This window comes from Lytechinus pictus, chromosome 12 (genome assembly GCF_037042905.1).
Source record: "Lytechinus pictus isolate F3 Inbred chromosome 12, Lp3.0, whole genome shotgun sequence".
Lineage (NCBI taxonomy): Eukaryota > Metazoa > Echinodermata > Echinoidea > Temnopleuroida > Toxopneustidae > Lytechinus > Lytechinus pictus.
The window spans coordinates 11674596-11696938 of NC_087256.1; the positions used below are offsets into that span (position 1 = coordinate 11674596).

At 36.5% G+C, this 22343-nt stretch overlaps 1 protein-coding gene across 3 annotated transcripts in view; it reads left to right on the forward strand.

The window, feature by feature from the left end:
* The window catches only part of LOC129273529 (transforming acidic coiled-coil-containing protein 3-like), a 54011-nt gene extending 41787 nt beyond the window's left edge, over nt 1-12224 (forward strand). For all 3 annotated transcript variants that reach the window (XM_064107945.1, XM_064107946.1, XM_064107947.1), the window contains 7 exons: nt 1479-1559; nt 1933-2042; nt 2834-2877; nt 3224-3384; nt 5364-5470; nt 8949-9069; nt 9647-12224. In XM_064107945.1, the coding sequence (XP_063964015.1) occupies nt 1479-1559; nt 1933-2042; nt 2834-2877; nt 3224-3384; nt 5364-5470; nt 8949-9069; nt 9647-9718 (696 nt within the window). In that variant the 3' untranslated portion in view covers nt 9719-12224. The remainder of the gene's footprint in view (nt 1-1478; nt 1560-1932; nt 2043-2833; nt 2878-3223; nt 3385-5363; nt 5471-8948; nt 9070-9646) is intronic.
* The last annotated feature ends 10119 nt before the right edge of the window (nt 12225-22343 follow it).

The following is a 22343-nucleotide window of genomic DNA, read 5'->3' on the forward strand; positions in this document are numbered from 1 at the left end:
CGGGAAGTTTATATCACCGTCACGTTTTACAATATAAGTTTCAACAGTTTCTGCAATTAGCTGTCTTATTCTACATGTATAATCACCGTCTTTCAATAAGGAGTTGTTAAATTTCCAATAACCGGGACCGATTTTGTCACGATTCAAACATAATGTTAGGTTTACCCATGAGTGATCTGATCTGTAACCAGGTACTACCTCTGTACTGTCAATTACTGATATTAATTATTTTGATATCAAAAAGAAATCTAATCTGGCAGCCTTGTAAGGTGTAGGCTGACGCCATGTAAATACTGTATCACTGACATGCAATTCCCTCCATGGGTCAATCAATTCTAAGTTAATCTTCATCTCGTCAACCCTTTGTTTCGCTTTGGGATTATTTAGTCGGATATAATTGTGTGTATCTTTTTCAAAATCCTGAACCAAATTCCAGTCACCACATATGATTGTAAACGGGTTGTTGAAATCCAATATTAAGTTCTCAATGTGTGCATAAAAGCCGACATTATCCGTGTTAGGACCATACAGTGAAATCAAAGTAATACTGTAATCATATAACATCATATCTATAGCAACAAAATTTCCATCATTACATTTTTCAGTTCTTATTACTTTCACTGGTACATCATCACGAAATAAAATCACAACGCCTCTTGCGTTAGATGTTTTGTTACTAAAAAAACAATTGTTTCCCCAAAATCTTTTTATATCATCTTCTTTATCAGTGTTAAAATGTGTATCTTGTAAACAGCATATATGATAATTCTTTAATTTCAATAATTCAAAAAAATCTCTTCTCTTCACTGAATTGCCTAAACCTCGGCAGTTCATTGAAACAATCTTTATACTACTCTTCATAAAACTGTTTTTTCTTTATATTATAAAAACCAACAAATCCTGTGGAGTTTATCCTTTCTTTAAAAACAGAACACGACGTTATTACTAAAATAATAAACAAGCTACAAATACAAAAGTGGTTTCCACTTCTCCTGAACAATGACAAAATACATATATAATAATTCAAGATAAGATAAGGTGGCCTGTTCAGTCGTGGTTTTAGCCTAGACTTATAGGCTCGAGGCAAATAACCAACAAATACAAATGAGACAAAACACATAGTGATCCTGGTGTAATTACACACAGTGTTCACAATTAAATGATGATGATGAAGATGATGATGATGAGGAGGATGATGGTGATGGTGAGATGACTGCTGACAATTATGTAACCAAGAGATGGATTGATTCCAACTAATACCACGGTCACATTTTCTCTACGGCGGCCGTACGGCAAGTAAAAAACAGCCGTTTTATTCATTGTTATTCAAACCACCTATATGTAGCTGGTACAAAAAATGTTAAAACGGCTGTTATCAACTCGCCGTAGAGCAAATGTGACCGAGGTATTAGTTGTATCATGAATTAGATATCCATGATACCCCTTTGCTGTAATGTGTTATCATTTTCTCTCTCTAGCTCTTGCGATATTCTCAGTCTGATATGGATGCTGCAGTATTACAAGCAGCTAGGTCAGCAACAGTTGAAGCACAGAGGGTGGTAAGTTCTTGTTCAATTTCATATTTTTTTTTAATAAGTCATGATTTTAGTACAAATTACAAAGAACCCCTGCCCCCTTCAAAAAAAAAAATGAATATATAGTGGAAATTCTTAACAGTTCTAGCGCTTCTCCCATTTTCCCTCTTTATTCTATTCACTCCTCGATCTGTTTATAAATCCATCTTCAGACTTTCTTTTATTAATCTGTGTTAAGTCCTACCTCCTTCACACGCTGATTTTATATGAATTGAAATTAAAACAAAATATATTTATGGTTATAATTTTTTTCAATAGTCATTTTTTTTTTCTGAAGATATAGCTATAAATTTTATGACATGATGAGATAAAAACTGATGTTTTATTCTCATGGCAGGCTGAAGAGAAATACAATGAGTATGAAAAGAAATCCCAAGGAAGTAATGAGAAAATCAAAGACGTCACCAAAGCTAAGGAGACATTGGAAAAATCCAGTGCAGATATGAGGTAAGAAGAGAGAAGAAATTATATTTTTGTGAAATTCATGCTGTATATTACATAATATTGGTCTAGCTCAAGTCCCTGAACAACCTCGAACCAGAAAGTAATACAAAACCATACTAATCAATAAAGTTGAATCTGCGTATGGAGTTTGTTCCCCTTATTCAATCCCTTTGGACAGCAGAATTGTGGAGCAGTTGTTTGCTGTTGTCACTAGCTTCTTGTAGGAATGATCAATGTGGTTATTTGTCAGTTTAACTCAGATTGACATTTCATTTATATACAGCCGACTTGGAGGCTGATTGGCTGGAAAATGTAGCATTACAGGGTTTTATACAATATTGTTTTTAAATATTTTATGTGGAAAAAGCTCACCATACTGAATAAGTAATTGAATATACTACAGTAGTAGTAGTAGTAGTAGTAGTAGTAGTAGTAGTAGTAGTAGTAGTAGTAGTAGTAGTAGTAGTAGTAGTAGTAGTAGTAGTAGTAGTAGGTGTAGTAGTAGTAGGTGTAGTAGTAGTAGTAGTAGTAGCAGCAGCAGCAGCAGTAGTAGGTGTAGTAGTAGTAGTTTTATTTGGTTCATTTACCTTCCTCAACTCAACCCTCCTACTTTCCATTACTTGCTTATTCCATATCTTATTGATCGCCCCCTTCCCCTCTGACAGTCCACCTCAAAATCGGTAGTTAATGTTGAATTTGATAGTCTCAGAATTTGTTCAGTTAAATGATCTAGATTTGTCATAATTTTATTGTATTTTCATGTCGTAATTTCTTTGCTTTTCGTTATCTTCTAGGGCATTGATCATTGAATATGAGAAATCTATTCAACAACTAATGGGTAAGATATGCATTCATTCTCTTTGAAAAAATAATTTGTAATTTTGCTCTTTTTCAAAAAGTATGTATACTCTATTTGAACAAATATTTCCCTAAACCATAACCAAAAGTCTGATGAAATCTTGGCGTCTTGTCTGTAAACAATACTCTTTCTGCAACATTAAACTAGTTGGCTCGAAGCAGTTCATGTATATATGCATTGGATTTTTTTCCATGAAATCATCTTTTAGAGCAATTTTGAGTATGACATGCTTGTATATGATGTTCAATCAATGAAAATCTAGACATTTTTTGCTTGGTGATTTGTTATGATTAATATGATGAAATGCTGTCTTGGAATGTTACAGCGGATGTGTCACAGGCCAAGTCATCATCAGACGACACTGCATCACAGTTACAGAAAGAAAAGGACCAAGCCCTCGAGGACCTTGCTTCAGTAGAGAGTGCCTTCAGTGATCTACACAGGAGATATGAGAAGTTAAAACAAACACTTGATGGCTATAGAAAGGTAGGTTATTTTATAGCCTTCAAAAGATACAGTATTGAATTACCTTTAAATAAAACAGAGAGGTGAACTGAATCTACCAATTAATACTTTTTACTATAATCCATAGTATAAGCCCTACTTTTTTTCATCAATTTGTAATATTGTGAAAATATTGAGATTCCTTTCTTTTTTCTTTTATTTTTGTAAATTCATGTGATGTTGAAATTACAGTGCATTCCTGGTTTTTCTTTGTCCATCTCCATCTGCATACATGTATTGATTGTTTGTGTGTTTCTTTTTTTTCTGCTTTCATTTTTGAAGAGCCTCTGTTGTAAGATTTGGCTATTACATGATAAATTATTGAAACAAATGCCTCATTTCTGATTTTTTTTTTATAATTCTGATTAATTTTCTATACAACTTGTCTCCATTCTTTTTTTCCTGTTTCAGTCGATAAAAATCTTTCATTGGTGTATTCAGAAGAAAATGAATTTCAAATTTTCAGAAATCTTGACTAAAATTTCCAAACACCGAGCACCATGCCTCTTTATTAATGATTAATTATTGCTTTATAATTATTCCTTTTTAACCAGTATATGCCATATTGTATTTCTGGAAAGACACGGTCCTATTTCATCCTATAAAACAATTGTGTCAATTCAAATATTTGTTACCATTTATCAGTCAGACCGCAGGTCCCTATGCTAATGAGCAAATAGGCCAGATTCATCCAAATCATCCCGTGGCTGAATCCTCCTCCCTTGCAAAATCTTATGAATCATGAGATTTTCTTTCTCTAAGAATTTACCTACTTTAACCTTAAGTCAAATCAAATGTCATTGCACCATCAGATAGAGTAAATGTCACTTTTTCATTTTGGACATTTATTTTGTATAAAACATTTTTATAAATTAGTGAATTTCAGGCCTGAAAATGTGCATCAAAACTGAATTTTCTTCCTCTGTTTTCTTTTGTAAATTGTGCAAACTTTTTATTTTGAGCCTCGAAGATATCTACGGTATATCACCACAAAGCTGAATTTCTGTACTTTCTCACAATGTCACTCTTAATATACGGCACCTTTTAATCTGGTCAAGATCACACTTTTCCCATCAAGGTACAAGATGAGATTTCTAAAATTTTGGAGTAGCACTCAATGTAGAGTTCTGATTGGCTGGATAAGGCTTCAAAACAACAATTGCGGGTATTTTGATGAGATTACCACTGTGGGAGTGTGTGTGACCTTGCCGTGAACCTAGCACTGGAACCGTTGAATGTGTGGCCTCTTTGACCAATCAGAGTGCAGTATTCTTACTTTCAAGCTGCGTAATGTACTTGGCCAATGAAAATTGTGATCTTGACCCGATTAAACCAATTCTTGTTTTAAAACTTATACCATTTTTATCATGATCTAAAAATGATTTGGGCTCAAACAAAAATAAAGTGTAAAAGTACAACTTTAATCAGGTGAAAATGATTATTTTGTAGCATATTTTAGATCAAAAGTTTCACCTACATTACAAAATCTTGGAATAAATTCAAACACATGACCTGAAAGAATGATTCTTCTTCTTTACAATGATACCAAAATCATAAAATATGAATATTTAGAGCAGCAATCACCAAATTAAAAGAGGTGTTTTGGTCCGCATCAAGTTCATTAAATATGCAAAACCTTTCTAGTCATGAATATATCATTTGGATGAAAGAAGCCACTTTTCGGGGACCTGCCTACTAACTGTTATATCAAGGTACAAGTTTTGTGCAGCATTTCATGAAACAAATAGTGATTTTTCTGGCTATTGCTGTAAGCTTACTGTTATCTTTGTATCTGTTTGGCTTAAAATGAATTAGTCAGGGAAATCACAGATTATTTGCTTCATAAAACACTCCCCAATTGAACACCGTATTATTATTATAATCTCACTTATTATATATTTTGTGAATAAAGCATTTTCCCGTCTGCTTGACCTTTGAACTTTGTGAATTTTTTTTTCTAGAATGAAGAGACATTAAAAAAACATGTGACAGAATACCAAGCGAAGGTCAAGAAACAAGAGCAGAGATACCAGACACTGAAGTCACATGCAGAAGAGAAGATTGAAAAGTAAGTCCAATATGAATATTATAGTAGAGGTGTTGTGTTCGAGTGGTTGTGACCCAAGGTACAGGGTTCAAACCCTGCATTAGCACCAATGTCCTCCTTCTGTGATGTGCTCCACAACATCCTGTCGGAAACCAAAACGAGGAGAATCAGGGAGTGTGCATTCTTTAGTATTTAGTCTTTGTTGTTTGGAGCGTGGTTCATAAAGTTACTTGAAGAAGTTTAAATTATCTGGATTGGTCTTCTAGATATCGCGGAAGTGAGTTATAGTCTTTGACAATGCATGGAATATGTAAGAGTCTTTTAAAACAGTTCTAGATCAATGTTTGCCTTTGGAAAGACACTGATCTAGATTTGATGTGGCATAGTGGATAAGTCACCAGAATGTAAATCACAAGCTTTGGGTTTGACTCCGGCCCTGGCACTAACATCCTTTGGCAAGGCGTTAATCTACATTTGGTACACTTGACACAGTCGAAGTAAATTGGTAGCTGGTAGGAATGTATTCGTTGAAATATTGAAGCACCTTATTGGAAGCTATGCTGAAACCAGGGTAATACAGAGCTGCCAACCATTACGTTTTTGCCGTAATCATTACGTTTTTTCATTCAAATTACGGCATTATGGTTTTTCTTTTCAAATTACGTTTTTTGACAATTTTGATAATGTGTGTACATAATTGTATGTATGTGGAGTGCGTGTTGAGCCCACTGAACTTGAAATACGTATTTCTAGTTCAGTGGTTGAGCCCGAGATGAGCCTGGTATTTGCGCGTGCGTAGTCGCCCGCCGGCCGGTTTTCCAATGCACTTTAATAATTTGATAGCGTGCACGTACATATACGTTAGTTGAATATGCGAGCGGCATGCATGGTACGAATCGCGATGTATAGCGACTGGTAAATACGTCTGTAAGGATGATGACGTCATCCAAGATGGCAACTTACGATGACAAACGAAAGGATCGAGGATGATTATGTTTTGATCATCATTTGAAAGGAAATAACAGTAACTGCGGTCTAAGGTACGATATTTCTGAATTTTATATATTTTATCTTAAATTTGCATGTAATTTCTTTCCTATAAAGTGATGTTTTATGTACAAAAAAACGATCCGAAAATCAGATTTCAGAATTTAGATCTAACGTTACTGCTAATACGTTGTCTTTACGCACGGGCCAACACTCTTCAGGTGATCGAGCCAACGTTTGTTCTTGCAGCGCAGAGCGAGGAGTACGATGAATTGGGTAGGGTAATTCCCCAAATGTAGTAAGAGAAGAGTCCATTTGTAATGGAGGGGGATTTGGAGGTTTGAGGGAAATTATTATTCCATTTGCAAAATTTTACAAAAATACTCATCATATATATTAAAGATTGAATCATCAAAAGATATTTTTCATATACTTTAAAGTTAATTTTTGTGATAAAGAAATGAAATTTGGAGGCTATTTTCTTGAATTGATTATAATATCAATTCCCTTCGGATAACGGTACTGTCTGGTTAATTTTCATCAACTCGTAATCGTATCAAACAAATACGATGAATTCGGCTTTGAAAAGACCTGGAAAGCTCTTCATTGTCCCTTGAAGTAATAATTCTGGGTGATATTCAACATTTATTGATAGTTTCACATGATTTATACTAGAGAGATGTCCTACTGCCTTTGGAATTCATTAAAAAAGTCGGCACTTTAGCATTCAGTTTAGCAGGAATGGGAAGATTTCTTCCCCGGTTCTGGCGGCCTAGATGTCTGCTCTATAGTGCCGTCACTGCTGGGGATGATTGAGTGTGCGTGCAGTGTGATTGAGGCTGAGCTGTGCACATCGTGAAGTGATTTACGACGGGACTTTTGTGGAATGATTTCAACTTCTTATCTATAGATCTATTTGAATTTGAGATTAGATTGATTTATGAATAATTTTTCTATATTTGTGGAATGTTACATGTACACTTCCATTTTATGACACTTTAATTTTAAAGGGTACTGTTTGGCAAAAACAATGTTACTTGGGAAGAGAAGTCTGAATTGATGTCAACTTTTTTTTTATATTTCTCTTAGTCTACAATTTGGTAGTTTTGTCAGGAAACTCAACATAAAACAATTAATTATTTTAGAAGTGGAAAGGAAGCCCCAGAAAAATGGGGCCCTAAAAATGTTCACCAGAACTGATTTTGGTGCCCCTGAAAGAATTTTTTCTCGACAGATCTTCACTTTGATAAGTGCCGGAGTAGGTTGCACTACAAAATGAAAGGCCTACTTGTCATTTTTAGAAAAATTTGCCTAGGTGCCCATTTGACTAGAATAAAAGTGGCCTTCATGTCCTTTAGAATGGCCTTGATACCCCTTGAAATTTTGGGGCATCCAAGGCCACTTTGCCGGTTGCCCCAAGCTGAAAGTGCCCATTTGAAAATGGCCTTGCCCCTCTCAATTCTTAATTCAAGCCCTGCTACTGACTTAATTAAAATAAGGGTCCAATTTGTAACGCTCCGTTACTTAGCCCAGACTAGGCCTAGAGATTAACTTTTTTTAAATTGTTCACTGCATACATACTTTTTGCATTGGATGTTTGTCGCATGTCGTTTTAAGGTTCGTTTTAACACATTCCTTTTTTTTGTTGGAAATTCCTTTTTTTGGCCATAATGATTCCTTTTTTTGCTTGCACAAGGTTGGCAGCTCTGGTAATATGTGATTGATGTAAGTTAAAGGGGAATCCAGCCTTGGCCATAAAATATTGTGTTGGGAAGGAGAAAAAGAAATTAAACAGAATGGTGAAAGTTTGAAAGAAATCGGACAAGTAATAAGAAAGTTATAGCTGCTTTAAAATTGAGATCACTAATACTATGTAGATTTCAAATTGGCAACTGGGTAAGTAAATTATGACAAGGGGCAAGGACAACTTTCCCATATGCCATGTACTTTATTATCAGGGATTTGTGGTTTTCTCCTAAGTACCCATTCCCCTGGGGCAGTAATCTAAATATAACCCAGGTAGTATATTGTTTTATGTCCTCATGAAAGAAAAATATAATTTGAAATAAAACTTTTGGGAAAAATGACATTTTAGCCATAAAATGTATTGGAGTACATGGAAGAGTAGTCCTTGCCTTACATCACTATGACATCGCATATGTGGCCAATTTGAAGTCTCCATGGGTATAGTGATTACCAATATTTACAACTTTTAAAAATTCATAACTTTCTTGTTGTTTGTCCAATATTGTTCAAACTTTCACCTATCAACTTGTCTGATTTTTCTTTTTGTTATAAAAACAAGTTTTTATTTGGGTTGGATTCCCCTTTAACTATAGGTTTTGCAAGTGTTCGATGGTTTTATTACTTCCTGTAAAGGGTATAAATTGGCAATTCTGATGGTTTTAGTTAAAGATATGCAATATGCATTATACACTAACATAATACACACTTTAGTATGTGTAGTTTTGATCATCCTATGTTTGTTATCTCCTTGATATTTCTTCTACAGAGCCAATGAACAAATCGCGAAGGTCACAAAGAGTTACCAATCTGAGATTGCCGGTCTCCAGGCAAGCTTGAAGAGAGAACAGATGAATGTAGAGGGACTGGAAAAAACTATTCAACAAAAGGTTAGATTAAGCTCAAAAATCTCCCCTCTACATTCCAAGGAAAAGTGATTTTATTGAGGGGAAAATGAAGTAGCATATAAATGTGTGAAGGTTTTGAATTTTGAAAAGTAAAAAAAATTGTCATCATTGATGACATTGTTACATGCGTAACCATTAAATTGAATACGACTTTTTTGTTGTTGCTATGATCAACTTTCGCAAAGAATATCCCTTCAATTGCAGATATATTCCTACAAAGCACTTGCAAACTGTTGGAATACATTATTTCATTATTTTTTATTCAGAACAGAATGAGCTGTTCTGAGCTGAGAATACTTAGATAACTGAATATAAATATCTTATAAAACCAAATGCTTTGCATAATCTGGTCTGAAAAAATTGCTTTAATTTAGATTATTTGACTTATGGAAGGTTGTCTTAGACTTAACTGTATAGTTGCAATTATGGATATGATAATGATAAGAATGAACATTTCTAAAATACTTTTTCTAAAGAGACACGAAGCATGTTTATATAAATCAGAATTAGTGCATTTTCCCCATTAACATAACTATTGCAATGTCTATTTCTCTTGCAGACCAAACAAGTGGGAGAACTGACGAATATCTGTGATGAACTCATCTCGAAAATGGGAAGCAGTAGTCAATGAGAATAATTTGAGTGCGAGAGCAGATTCCTGGAGACTGTTTCATGAAAGCTGTCAGCTCCGACAAGCTTATCAGCCAATCAAATGCAAGGAAAGACGTCATATCTGACAACTTGTCAGATGACAAATGTTGATGATAAAACTCTCTCCTGATCCAGCTGGAACAAGAACTACCATCGATCTGTCTTGAACACTGTAATCTTGTGCAACATATAGTACTTGTGTATCACATGGAGGTCACATCCTCACACAGAAACAGACTGTCGGAAGCTCATGAGGAGTGTACACATTTTGTTTTATACATCAATTGGTTGTATAATATATATATATATATTATTGTGTGAATAATGGAACCATGTGGAGGACTTTGTGAATACCTGGATATGCTGTGATGCAATGGTCTTGGAATTATCTGAAAACGGTATACAATAGAAGATCAACTTAGTGATTTGCGGGTACTATAGATTTATGCCCAGCGTGGCATTCATTTTTGTGTATTAAGATGCACTTTATTTCTGATCATATGTACTCTTTTTACAATGGAAATGAATTGTAAGACAAACAATGATTGCCTGACCTTGCACTTTGTAATAGTATTTGTAGTTTGACAGTCTTCATGTCACCATATGTAAGCCACATCCTTTGAAAAAAAAATAATGATTCTGATGTGGTTTGTGATCATGAAGAAATATGAAGCTCTACATTATTGCTATTTTTGTTGTTTTGGGTCATATTTTTATTCCTTTAGGCTGTTTTCAATAGTAGGTTAGAATGGGCGTACACTTACTATTGATTTTCAGATTGTGTTTTTATATTCATTTTGATGAAATGGGGGGCTGTTGCGCTTATCGTCCACTTGTTGCACCCCAGGGGCCTGTTGCATAAAACTTTTGCCACAAAAATCTCTGGCAAACAAAATTATGCCACTGACGCTTAACACATTGAAAAACTCTGGCAAAAAAAAAAAGCCAGAATTTTTCTTTTATGCAATAGGCATCAGGCAGTTTTGTAATGACCACTTTGTGATATCAAAAACAAAATTCATGTTGATTATAACTGTTTGACAGTTTGATATGATCAACTCAAAATATGAATGTGTAACCATGATTTTTATTTGATAATTAAATTCATTTATGATTCTTGTAAAATGACTTGGCCAGTCATTGATAATATTTTGAGTATTTCTAAATTTATTTAATAATTGATATATTGTGTTGTAGGTATACCATACATTCACAGTAATTTATTTTTACATAATCTGCACATACCTGTATAGACAAATAGCAAATTTATAAATGTATTGACTGTGTATTGTCTGTATATGTAACAGGTATATGCTTGATGTAACCACTGTTTTGTAACATGTAATTTTTATATTGTTTGTCCTCTTTCGATTCAGGGTAGTAATTGGTAATAACTGTGAGAAAAACTGAATATATATAATTGCCCAATAGACTCCCAGACCCTGATAATATGCTATGATGAGTTCTAAGAGAGACCTATCCATAATTAAAGTGATTGGGTTATTTGGGTAACATTGGTTTGACTTTTAGAAAATATGAGCTAGAAGGTCACACTTGTCACCTGTGTCTGTGATATGTTACAAAAATGAAGCCCAGAAAAAATTGCGTTCGAAAATAATTATTTAGTGCTTCAAAAATTGAAATACAAAGTGACCGAAAACACCATCTTAATTTCATCCCATACACTTATGTGTAGTATTTAGGCGTCTATGAGACGCCTATTTACAAAATCGGGGTTTGCCTTGTAGTTTTAGCTTTTCATTCTCAATAATGGTTGTTTTCAGGGTTTATTAGTTCTAATACATGCACTTGTACACATGTTTCATCTTGATTTGAGAATTTTTTAAATCGGCTGCTCACAAAGTTAAACAATACCTTTAAGCCAATATTTTTTAAATTTCATATGCTAAACGTAAAAGCACCTATCACACGAAACTGTACTACGATCTGTGTAATTCTCAAGACTCCATTGTTAGCAAGCAATATGCAGAAGTCCATTTCCTCACTCATCAATTGAGTGTTTGAGCATTGATAGAAATTGACCAGAAGTATATATTTTTTTAGGAGGGGGAGGGGGCTTGCCGACCCCTATGTACAAGTGCTGACTACAGGACTATCACTAGTGCAGGTGACTAGCAGGGCTCCAAACGTCCATTTTGGACCCTTTGTTGTACCCTGCTGGTTTTTCTTGTATTAATGAGAGCAGCGGCTGACTAGACATAATCTTTTTCATGTTTCTTGGAGATTCGTTATTCAATTCAATGTCCTTGTAAAACTATCAGATAACATTCAATTCCACTAGTTGTGTAGAATGGTTTCTATTGAGAAAAAGTCTAGTGTTGTATTGTGCAGTTTGGGCCATGTCCTTAGCAGTAAGAAAAAGGGGAGTTAGAGTATTGTGGGTATCTTGATATTTGGAGAGTCCATTGTTTGAATCTAGGTAACATGAGAATATTTTAAAAAGGCACTGCTTTACTACTTAATAGTTCAAGTAAAATTCCACCATGGCATTGGTTTGAGATATTTTAACAATCTTTCCCTTTGTAAAAAAATGTTTCGGATTGTTATGCTAGATGAATTGTGATTTTGATCGTTTTTCAGTGCTTTACAAGGTATGTCTAGCTGGCAGCCATATTTCACTATTGATTATAGTTGAACTGGTGTCAACTCACTATATTGTCCAATTTGGTGTCATGTTCAATGTAAGATTTCAAAGTGCTTTTGTGATGATATTACTGCTATTGCCTTCTTTATTTTCTGTTGAGAGAAAAATATAATTTATTTTCAAATGTAAGTTTTACTTTCAGAGCTGGATTGACATAATGGTCAGGATTGTATAGTTGTTACCTCAAAGACATCATATTTTGTTCATCATGTATTTGAAATGTTGTCTTTGATCGCATTCACAACCAGTTTGCAGAGTCTATTTTGTTCTGTTGGAATATTGTCAATGTACTCTTGATTTATATTTTGCAAATTGATATGTGCATCAATATTTTATAGCTCTCATAAAAAGTTTGGTCTCACTTTATCCCATGAAGATACAGTGAAAGCCAATCCAGTAAAGTTGAAGTGCTGTTGAACCCTGTCACCATAGTAGTTTCCATAACGGCTGTTAGTTGTACAGGTAAATTTAAGTGCAACAGGACCCATTCACACAAGCAGGGTCAGATGTAGTCAGACTTTTGACAGGCCCAACATTGTGCTAAGCTATATGGCCCATTTAATGGTTTATCTGGATCCACCACTGCACACAGATATTCATACATGTACATGTATGCTATCTTGTCTTTCTACATATCATGCAGACTAAAATTGTTACATGTGTGGAGTTTCTGAAATCACAAGTTTGTAGTGATTATTCATAAAGTCAGGTTCATTATTTCAATTTTAAAATGTATTGCTTTGCTAGGAAGCTCTTTTCTAAAACTAAAAAATAAGTTTTCAACTGATGTAGACCTATCGAAGTGACAAAAAATTAGTATAGAGGATGAGTAAAAAGGTTTCAGTCACTCTCATTTTTTTCATCTTTCATTTCATTATTATGTCTTGATCATAACCTTAAGCCTGGTTGACACTTACACGCATTGTGGTTCCCGCATAGTTTGCGCATGGGCACGCACTTTTGCATGCCAATGCCGGAACTTTGTGCCACCTTGCATACAGGTGCATGGCAATGCATCAAATGCGTGCCAATATTTTCAACATGTTTAAAATTTGGGCACGCATTATAAATTCATGAACTACCGTATTCATAAACTATGCACAATATAGCCACGCCACTGCGTTGCGTCGAAATAGAAATTTTGTCGGGCAATAAATAGTAGGTACAACCCCCGGGGTGGTGGCACGCCCTTCATGACTAGTTCACAACAGGGCACTCATACTTTGCGCATAGGCTACGCATGCTTCACGCATAGTTCGCAAATAATATGCGTAAAATTCTGTGTAGACACTGTAGATTGAGAAATATTTGTAGTTTTCAGCAGCCTTTTTGATTTACTTTGCTTGTAAATATGGCGTGTACATTGACCATTTGGCAGAGTGTTTCATTGCAATGAATGTACTAAAGTTTGTTCATAAATTGGAATATAATAATAATCTATCTCAATGCATATTTTGTTTTGCTGGACATTTTGTCCTGTGTATATTTTCCTCTTATTTCCCCTTTTTTTTTTCATCACTCACTATTTTGAGCTTCCGTTGAGATTTATGTTACAAAGTTTTCTTTGTACAAAAATGACAAAGATAACTTGTCTATTAAATTTATTGTTGAAAATCTTATATTTCTGTTAATTCATTTATGGAATTTATGGTGTGGTGGTGATGGCAATGAATAATGATGATGTGGAGAAGGATGATGATGGTGGTGGTGATGATGGCGGCAATGGTAGGAGTGGTGGAAATGGTACCGGTAAATTGCCAACTCGTCCACTCATCAAATGGTCTACTTTCATTTAGTCCAATGCCATTCTGTCCAACATTTTGTCTAACCAACCAACTGGTCCAATAACCATTTGGTCCAATCATCACTTCATCTAATTACCATTTTATCTATGATCATTTCGTCTCATAACCAGTTAGTCTATTATCCATATCATTTTCATTCATTTTGCACAATCGACTCTTAGTCAAATTAGACCAAATGGTATATGGACTAAATGGCTTGGACCAACTGGTTTTTAGACGAAATGGTGAATGGACGAATTGGCAATTAGACCATGTGGATAGTAGACGAACTGATGGTAGGCCTAATGATAGTAGACGAGTTGGCAATTGGACGAACTGGAAATAGACCGTGGAAATGATGGTGGGTAATTGTTTTTTCTCCATTCCAACACAAATTTTACTCTTTTACTTTAATTATGCTGTATCAAATCAACTCTCACTCTACTGTGGTTTTTGCATCTTTCAGTGTAAAAGCTCCTACTGAAACTTCAGGGTCTTTTCCTCCTTGTCACCTATCTTAGGCTTGGACATTGCATTTCGTCAAAATCTTTGGTTTTCAAGGCGCTGTCTCCTAAAAAAACCAACTAAAAATGGCATTGAAATGGTGGACTAGAAGGAGGGAAGGAAGACCTGTCTGATGAAACTTCATCACGATGTGGCTGGTTTTGTAGTGATCCATTGTTGTTTGGGTTTTTGATGTTTGTTATTTTGTTTTGTCTTCTGATGTGTTCAATCATTGTGTGCTGTACTTGATCATTATTTATCATGCTGCCTATTGGCATTGCTGGTAAAATTCTGATTTTTCTTTCATAGAAAACACCCCCCCCCCATGAAAAGTTCCTGGAGTTCTGGGGGTGTCATTTTGGAGTTATTTGGGGGCAGCCATCTTCTTCTTTTTTCTGTATTATATTTCTTAACTTCTTCCAGTGAATTGGAAACGTGAATGGATCAATTTGTTTGTATTCACTGGATGAAGCAATGAAAGAATACTTTATAATATAAACAAAAAATCTGGGGAGTTATATGGGGGGGGGTGTCCTGATATATCTGGTGACGTGATTTCAATTATCTAATATGACAACAATAATTGTGAAAGAGATATTCTAAACCAACTAGAGACATGCGAGTTGATTCTAATCATAGAGATATATAACTAGAAATATAGTTTTTCGATGGGATGAAAAAAAGTGATGCGCGCCAGCTCCGGTCACGCAAACATCTCAGCTCGACCGTACCCAGGCATCTGCACAAGAGCAGCTCGAGCAGCTAGCTAGGCCATCGCCAGCGCAGTGCATGCACGGTAGGCCTAGGGTAATTAATAGCGGTAAATCAAATACTCTAACCGTACTTCGACCTCGAAGGAGCTAGCTGGAGCCAGCTCCGATGCGCGGAATCCGATTCCGAATCACTCTAGATCCTCAATTCAACGAAACTGTGCTGCCGATCGAGGAAAATCCGTTGCAAGTCTAGTTTAGCAACGACGTTCCTGAATTCTGTCTACTTTCTAGGTTTTTCGGTAAGTAGTAAATAGTTAGGCTTAACTGCAGAATACCCCGACACTGCTCACTACCCAATCGTTGGTCAGCCAACACAACGATGTCAAGACCTATAGCTATATACTAATTCAATGGTATATAGCCTAGATATATCCATACTATTATATACGTACATGCATTACTGGTACTACTACTACTACTATACTACGTACGTACGTACGTATGACGGTACGTACGAGCAATGCATCCAGGCCATACGTAATGACCTTTGCCCTTTGACTACTACTAGAGCTATAATTAAACATCGTTGGGTGCGCTGCTAGCCAACGACCCACGTTGTGACGGTACGGACGGTGCAATATAATATTCAAAACATCGCTAGCCAACGACCAACGATGTGACGGTGCCATGTAACATTTAAAACTAGGGTGTCTGAAGCCACACTGAAAAGTGTCAGCATAAAACAGGCTGATTTAGGGGAAAATATGGCACATTTTTTGCGGGAAGTTCAGGCTACTAGAAAAATGTGATCTGAATTGATTATTAACTTGTGTTTGGCATGTATGGAAAGAGTTTCTTTTGACAGTAAGGACAAGTTTATATGATCATTTTAAATAAGGATGTAGAGATAAATTGCAAACCCTTATTTTTTGTGTGTGTTGAGATTGCCATTTCCCCATGCGTTTTCTATGGGAAAATGAAATTTCTGTTTTGCACAATTTTTTTCACTTTGTCGCAATTTTTCATTGTGATCTGGTTTCCAAATCTTTATAAAAATCATACCATCAGAAAGAGCATAAAAAATCCTATTGGACTCTTTATGGACAAGTTTTTGGCATTAATAATAAATTTATGACAGCTCTCGGAAGCTAAAAATTAGGATTTGTGTGTGTCCATTTCTTAACTACACAGTCTATGGCAGAGAAATGCTGAAAATTGACCAAATTTCATTCTTCTTTTTTGCAGCCAATAATTGGATTTTTTTCAAAAATGTTACATTTCTGTCAGTCTGAAGGTAATTTCTCTTCAAATTCACAAAGAAAATGTGATATTTTCTTGAAATAAGAAAAATAATTTTTTTCTCCAGACACCCTATTAAAACATCGTTGGCTAACCAACGACCCACGATGTGAAGGTGCAATAGTACAAGATTAATACACTCTTTTAAATTACCTAAGTACTACTACTAGCTATTGCTATACATCGTTGGGTGCGCCGCTAGCCAACGACCAACGATGTGACCGTGCAATGCAACATTCAAAACATCGTTGGCAAGCGTTTCAAAGTATGGTTTCACAAAACAGTTTAATATATGCATATCCTGGTTAGTGAGGTGATCGATGTCATTCACTCTCTATTTCTTTTGTATTTTTTATACATGAAATATTTTCATTTTTTCTTCATTAAAATATGAAATAAAGTTTTAATTCCCATTGAAGGAATTCAATGGGAATTGAATTCAATTAGGGTTAGGGTTAGGGTTAGGGTTAGGGTTAGGGTTAGGGGTTAGGGTTAGGGTTAGGGTTAGGGTTAGGGTTAGGGTTAGGGTTAGGGTTTAGGGTTAGGGTTTAGGGTTAGGGTTAGGGTTAGGGTTTAGGGTTAGGGTTAGGGTTAGGGTTTAGGGTTAGGGTTAGGGTTTAGGGTTCGGGTTAGGGTTAGGGTTAGGGTTATATTCACATCGTTGGCATCGCCGGCAATGTTGGCCTATGTAAGATACATTCACATCGTTGGCACTGTTGGCATCTACTACAGGCACCAACACATCGTTGGCATCGCGGGCGCTGTTGGTATATACATACTAAACATACATTCACATCGTTGGCATCGCCGGCAAAGTTGGCCTATACTTACTAAAGATACATTCACATCGTTGGCATCGCCGGCAATGTTGGCCTCTACTACAGGCATATTCACATCGTTGGCATCGCCGGCAATGTTGGCCTCTACTACAGGCATATTCACATCGTTGGCATCGCCGGCAATGTTGGCCTATGTAAGATACATTCACATCGTTGGCACTGTTGGCATCTACTACAGGCACCAACACATCGTTGGCATCGCGGGCGCTGTTGGTATATACATACTAAACATACGTTCACATCGTTGGCATCGCCGGCAAAGTTGGCCTATACTTACTAAAGATACATTCACATCGTTGGCATCGATGGCAAGGTTGGCCTGTACTACAGACACCAACACATCGTTGGCATCCTGGCCGGCGCTGTTGGCCTATACGTACTAAAGATACATTTACATTGTTGGCATCGTTGGCACTGTTGGCATCTACTACAGGCACCAACACATCGTTGGCATCGCGGGCGCTGTTGGCCTATACATACAAAAGATACATTCACATCGTTGGCATCGCGGGCAAGGTTGGCCTATACTACAGACACCAACACATCGTTGGCATCCTGGCCGGCGCTGTTGGCCTATACGTACTAAAGATACATTTACATTGTTGGCATCGTTGGCACTGTTGGCATCTACTACAGGCACCAACACATCGTTGGCATCGCGGGCGCTGTTGGCCTATACCTACTAAAGATACATTCACATCGTTGGCATCGAGGGCAATGTTAGCCTGTACTCTACAGTACAGACACCAACACATCGTTGGCATCGCGGGCAATGTTGGTCTACATAGGAAACTACAGATATGATCGCATCGTTGGCATCGCGGGCACTGTTGGCATGTACTACAGACACCAACACATCGTTGCCATGGCGGGCAATGTTGGTTTACATAGGCAACTACAGATATGATCGCATCGTTGGCATCGAGGGCAATGTTGGCCTGTACTACAGACACCAACACATCGTTGGCATCGCGGGCAATGTTGGTCTACACATACTACGGAAATATACACATCGTTGGCATCGCGGACACTGTTGGTCTACATACTACAGAACACAGATATAGATCGTTGGCATCGAGGGCAGTGTTGGCCTGTATATGTACCGACTACAGACACCAACACACCGCTACCATCGCGGACTGTGTTGGCCTACACGTACTACGAAAATATACACATCGTTGGCATCGCGGGCAATGTCGGCCTACATACTACAGATGCACACAGATATATATATAGATCGTTGGCATCGCGGGCAATGTTGGCCTGTACTACGGACACCAACGCACCGCTAGCATCGCGGACTGTGTTGGCCTACACGTACTACGAAAATATACACATCGTTGGCATCGCGGACACTGTTGGTCTACATACTAATCGCGCGCGCTCGCATCGTTAGCGTTACAGTGCAGTCTGAACACTTAGAATCTATTCAAAAAATACTTGTAAGTTGTAAATCATTCAATTATTTATTATAGCTGATTTTCTGATTTGATAGCTTAAAGTGATCATTTCACTTTGTTCTGATTTAAAAAATTCTCCTTTTGGTTCCTGAAAATGGGCTAAACATTAGGCTTATAGTGTAAAAATACCATCCCCAAAGTTTCAAAGTATTATATTTACAGGATCAATTTTAAAACCTTGGAGATGTAAACCAAAGTTTGAAATAATTGGGAGTTGGTTTCAATGACTATGTGTATACAGGGAATCTGTGCACCACAACACATTAATTCTAGATGAACACAGCATGACCTACATACAGTGTGTACAAGGTATACACTGAATGTACAGTGCAGCTAATAGTGTGTGTATAGGAGATGCACACAACAGAAGGCAGTCAAAATAGCCAACAGACTTTTTGAATTGGAGAAAACTGGTCATAAGCTGAACCCGTCTACTAGACGGTTCTCAAAATCAGGCTAATAAATTGCTACTTGTATCTAAATTAGAGTTTTTCATCCTATATTGTGGTCTGTTTCAGGGTTTTTGAGGACAAATACATGCACTCATACGCACGTTTCAAATCAGTTTGAGAATTTTTTTAATCAGCTGCTCACAAAGTTAAACGATCCCTTTAAGTACATCGTTGTGCGTTGGCTCTCCAACGATAAGGTAACGCAGTGTCCGGGTATTCTGCAGTTGTTCCAATAGTTATTTACCGTAGTCCTAACTAGTATTACCGTATTACTGTACCGTAAATTGATAGAATTCGGTCCGTTTGTGTTTAATGTCAATGCAGTTGAAGAAGAATCGTGGCTGGCGATCGCGATCCGACGTTCGACGGGGTGTTCATGGCGCAACAATGTACATGACTGTAGGATGGGGGGTCGGGTGTCCGGACACTATATATTTTTGAAGCCTTCTTTTTTGTATTTGGATTACACTAAAAATATGAATTCAATACTTGTAATCATCTTCTATTTTCTTCATTATAATATTTCCTAACATTTTGTTTGGTCAGTTCCCCCATGTCTGCGCGGTCTCCCAAGTCTGCGCACCCGCGTATCTGCGCGATTCTAGTAAAAGAAGATACGCAACGAGCACGAACTTTACACATGCAATACATAGACAGGTATTCATAAAAAAATCCGACTCAAAATGGTGAAAAAATTATGAATTCAGGGCATTTCATGTGACGGCCTCAAAATACTGCCTTTCTCATCAAAATCCCCGAATCGTGTGCAAAGTGAATGAGTGCGCAGACATGGGGTACCATTTTTTTTTTCAATCTAAAAATGACTGCCCGAGGTTTTTTCAAGAAAATCCCTTATTTTCTTTCATTTTTTAAAGGAGAATGAAACCCTTGAAACCAGCTGAATCCATATCAAAGAGAAAAATCAAAGAAACATATTGTTGAAAGTTTGAGGAAGATTGAATGAATAATAAGAAAGTTATGAGCATTCGAATATTGAGATCACTAGTGCCATGTAGATCCTCCCAACGGCAATGCGACCAAGATCTGTGATATCACACACGTACAACTCCCTCATTACTTTAGTACTTATTTCACTTATATTCTCACTTTTATAGAGTCTATCACAAGGTGAGGTGTTCTCTTTATGAGATGAAAAGTACAGAGGTTTCACAACATTATATCATTGATGAATCGTTTGTCATATGATTAGAATGAGCAAAAAGAGATGTTTTGGGGTATATTTTCAGTGTTCAAATGGGAGAGTTGTACGTGTGTGACATCACAGATCTTGGTCGCATTGCCAATGGGAGGATCTCCATAGCATTAGTGATCTCGACATTCAAATGCTCATAACTCTTTTATTGCTAGTCCTATTTTTCTCAAAGTTTTGTTGATCTTATTCTTTGATTTTTCTGCTTTCACAAAAGCTAACTTGCTCCAAGAGTTTCATTCTCCTTTAATGAGAAATTTTGTATATTTACTCTCAATAATATAAGGAACATTATTATCCAAAAGATTTTGTGAAATAAGAAGAAACTCATGTTAAATCTTAACTCAAATTGTTAGGTGCGCAGACTTAGGGCCCACCATCATACTAAAAATTTATGAAACTTCGCTTGTAAATTTTTCCAAATGACATTCTAAAATTGATCGTCCGGACACACAGCAACTGGGTATACAGCATGCAGCAATACCGGAGCAATTATACAGGTGGTGCTTATGGTATGGAGTATGGTGACTCTCCAGATCTCTAATTTTAAACTCGTACTGCTGGGCACCCAATATTAAGAAGTCAATAGTGGGTGTGCAGCTGCAGTCAAAGCAAGGAGGCTGTCACTGTGCCGCGGAACTGCGGAACGGTTTTGAAAATGAAAGTGGGGGGGGGGGGGCTGAAGCCCACTCCCCTGGTTCCATGGCCCCTGGCCTGAGTGATATATAAATGAATTATTCTTTTATGAAGTTCAGTGAGTGAAATTTCTTGTCTTTCCAAGACAGAATGATGACACCTTGAAGAGGGCCTTTAGTTTAATTGGACCTTCATTCTTAGTTTAAAATAAAAAAACACAACTTGTTTAACATTCAAAAATGTAATTTGAAACCTTTTCTTATATTTTGATGTGTAAGAATAAGTATGCAAAATATCTGCAAATAAAAGTATGAAACACAAAATATATTTAAAAAAAAATCACAGCCTGTGTTCTAAAACAACCCCAATGGTGCTCATTGTTTGCGCATTCATTTTTTTACATCCACTTCGTGGATTTGATGCAGGCCCGGCTTGCAGGCTTTACATTGGCATTGCAATTTTTTCATAAGAATTTCAATCTCTTTATCAAGTTCATGTACTGTACCTCAGGCGATGTTAATGCAGACTATATGCCACTTCAATACCGCTACACTACGCTCCACCTACCCAAACTTCGAGCCTGTGAACTCGCTCTGATATTCCGAGTGACAAAGGTGCGATTTTATGGGGGGAAAATATAAAATTTATGCAACATCACGATCTTTAAAAACAATTAAAACTAATATTCTTACTTTACACAAGGTTTCACTTTTCCATGCTTCTATCAGTCTCAAAATTGGTGATTTAGAGCCAACGTGGATTTCCTCACACATATGTAAATAATTCGCTGCCGATTTAAAAACATCGCATGCGCGAGGGTCAGAGCTCGGACCCTCGAAATTTTAAAATGTCATAACTTTCTTATTTTACATCCGATTTTGTTGAAATTTTCAGCATTATGCTTTTTTGATTTTTCTCATTTATTCCAATCAACATATTTCTGGGGTTGACTTGAACTTTAAGTAATGAAATAAGGGTATCTATTTCACTAGGAAAGCTACATGTACGTGTTTAGGATCAAATTTGCGAGGGTATAAAAAAGA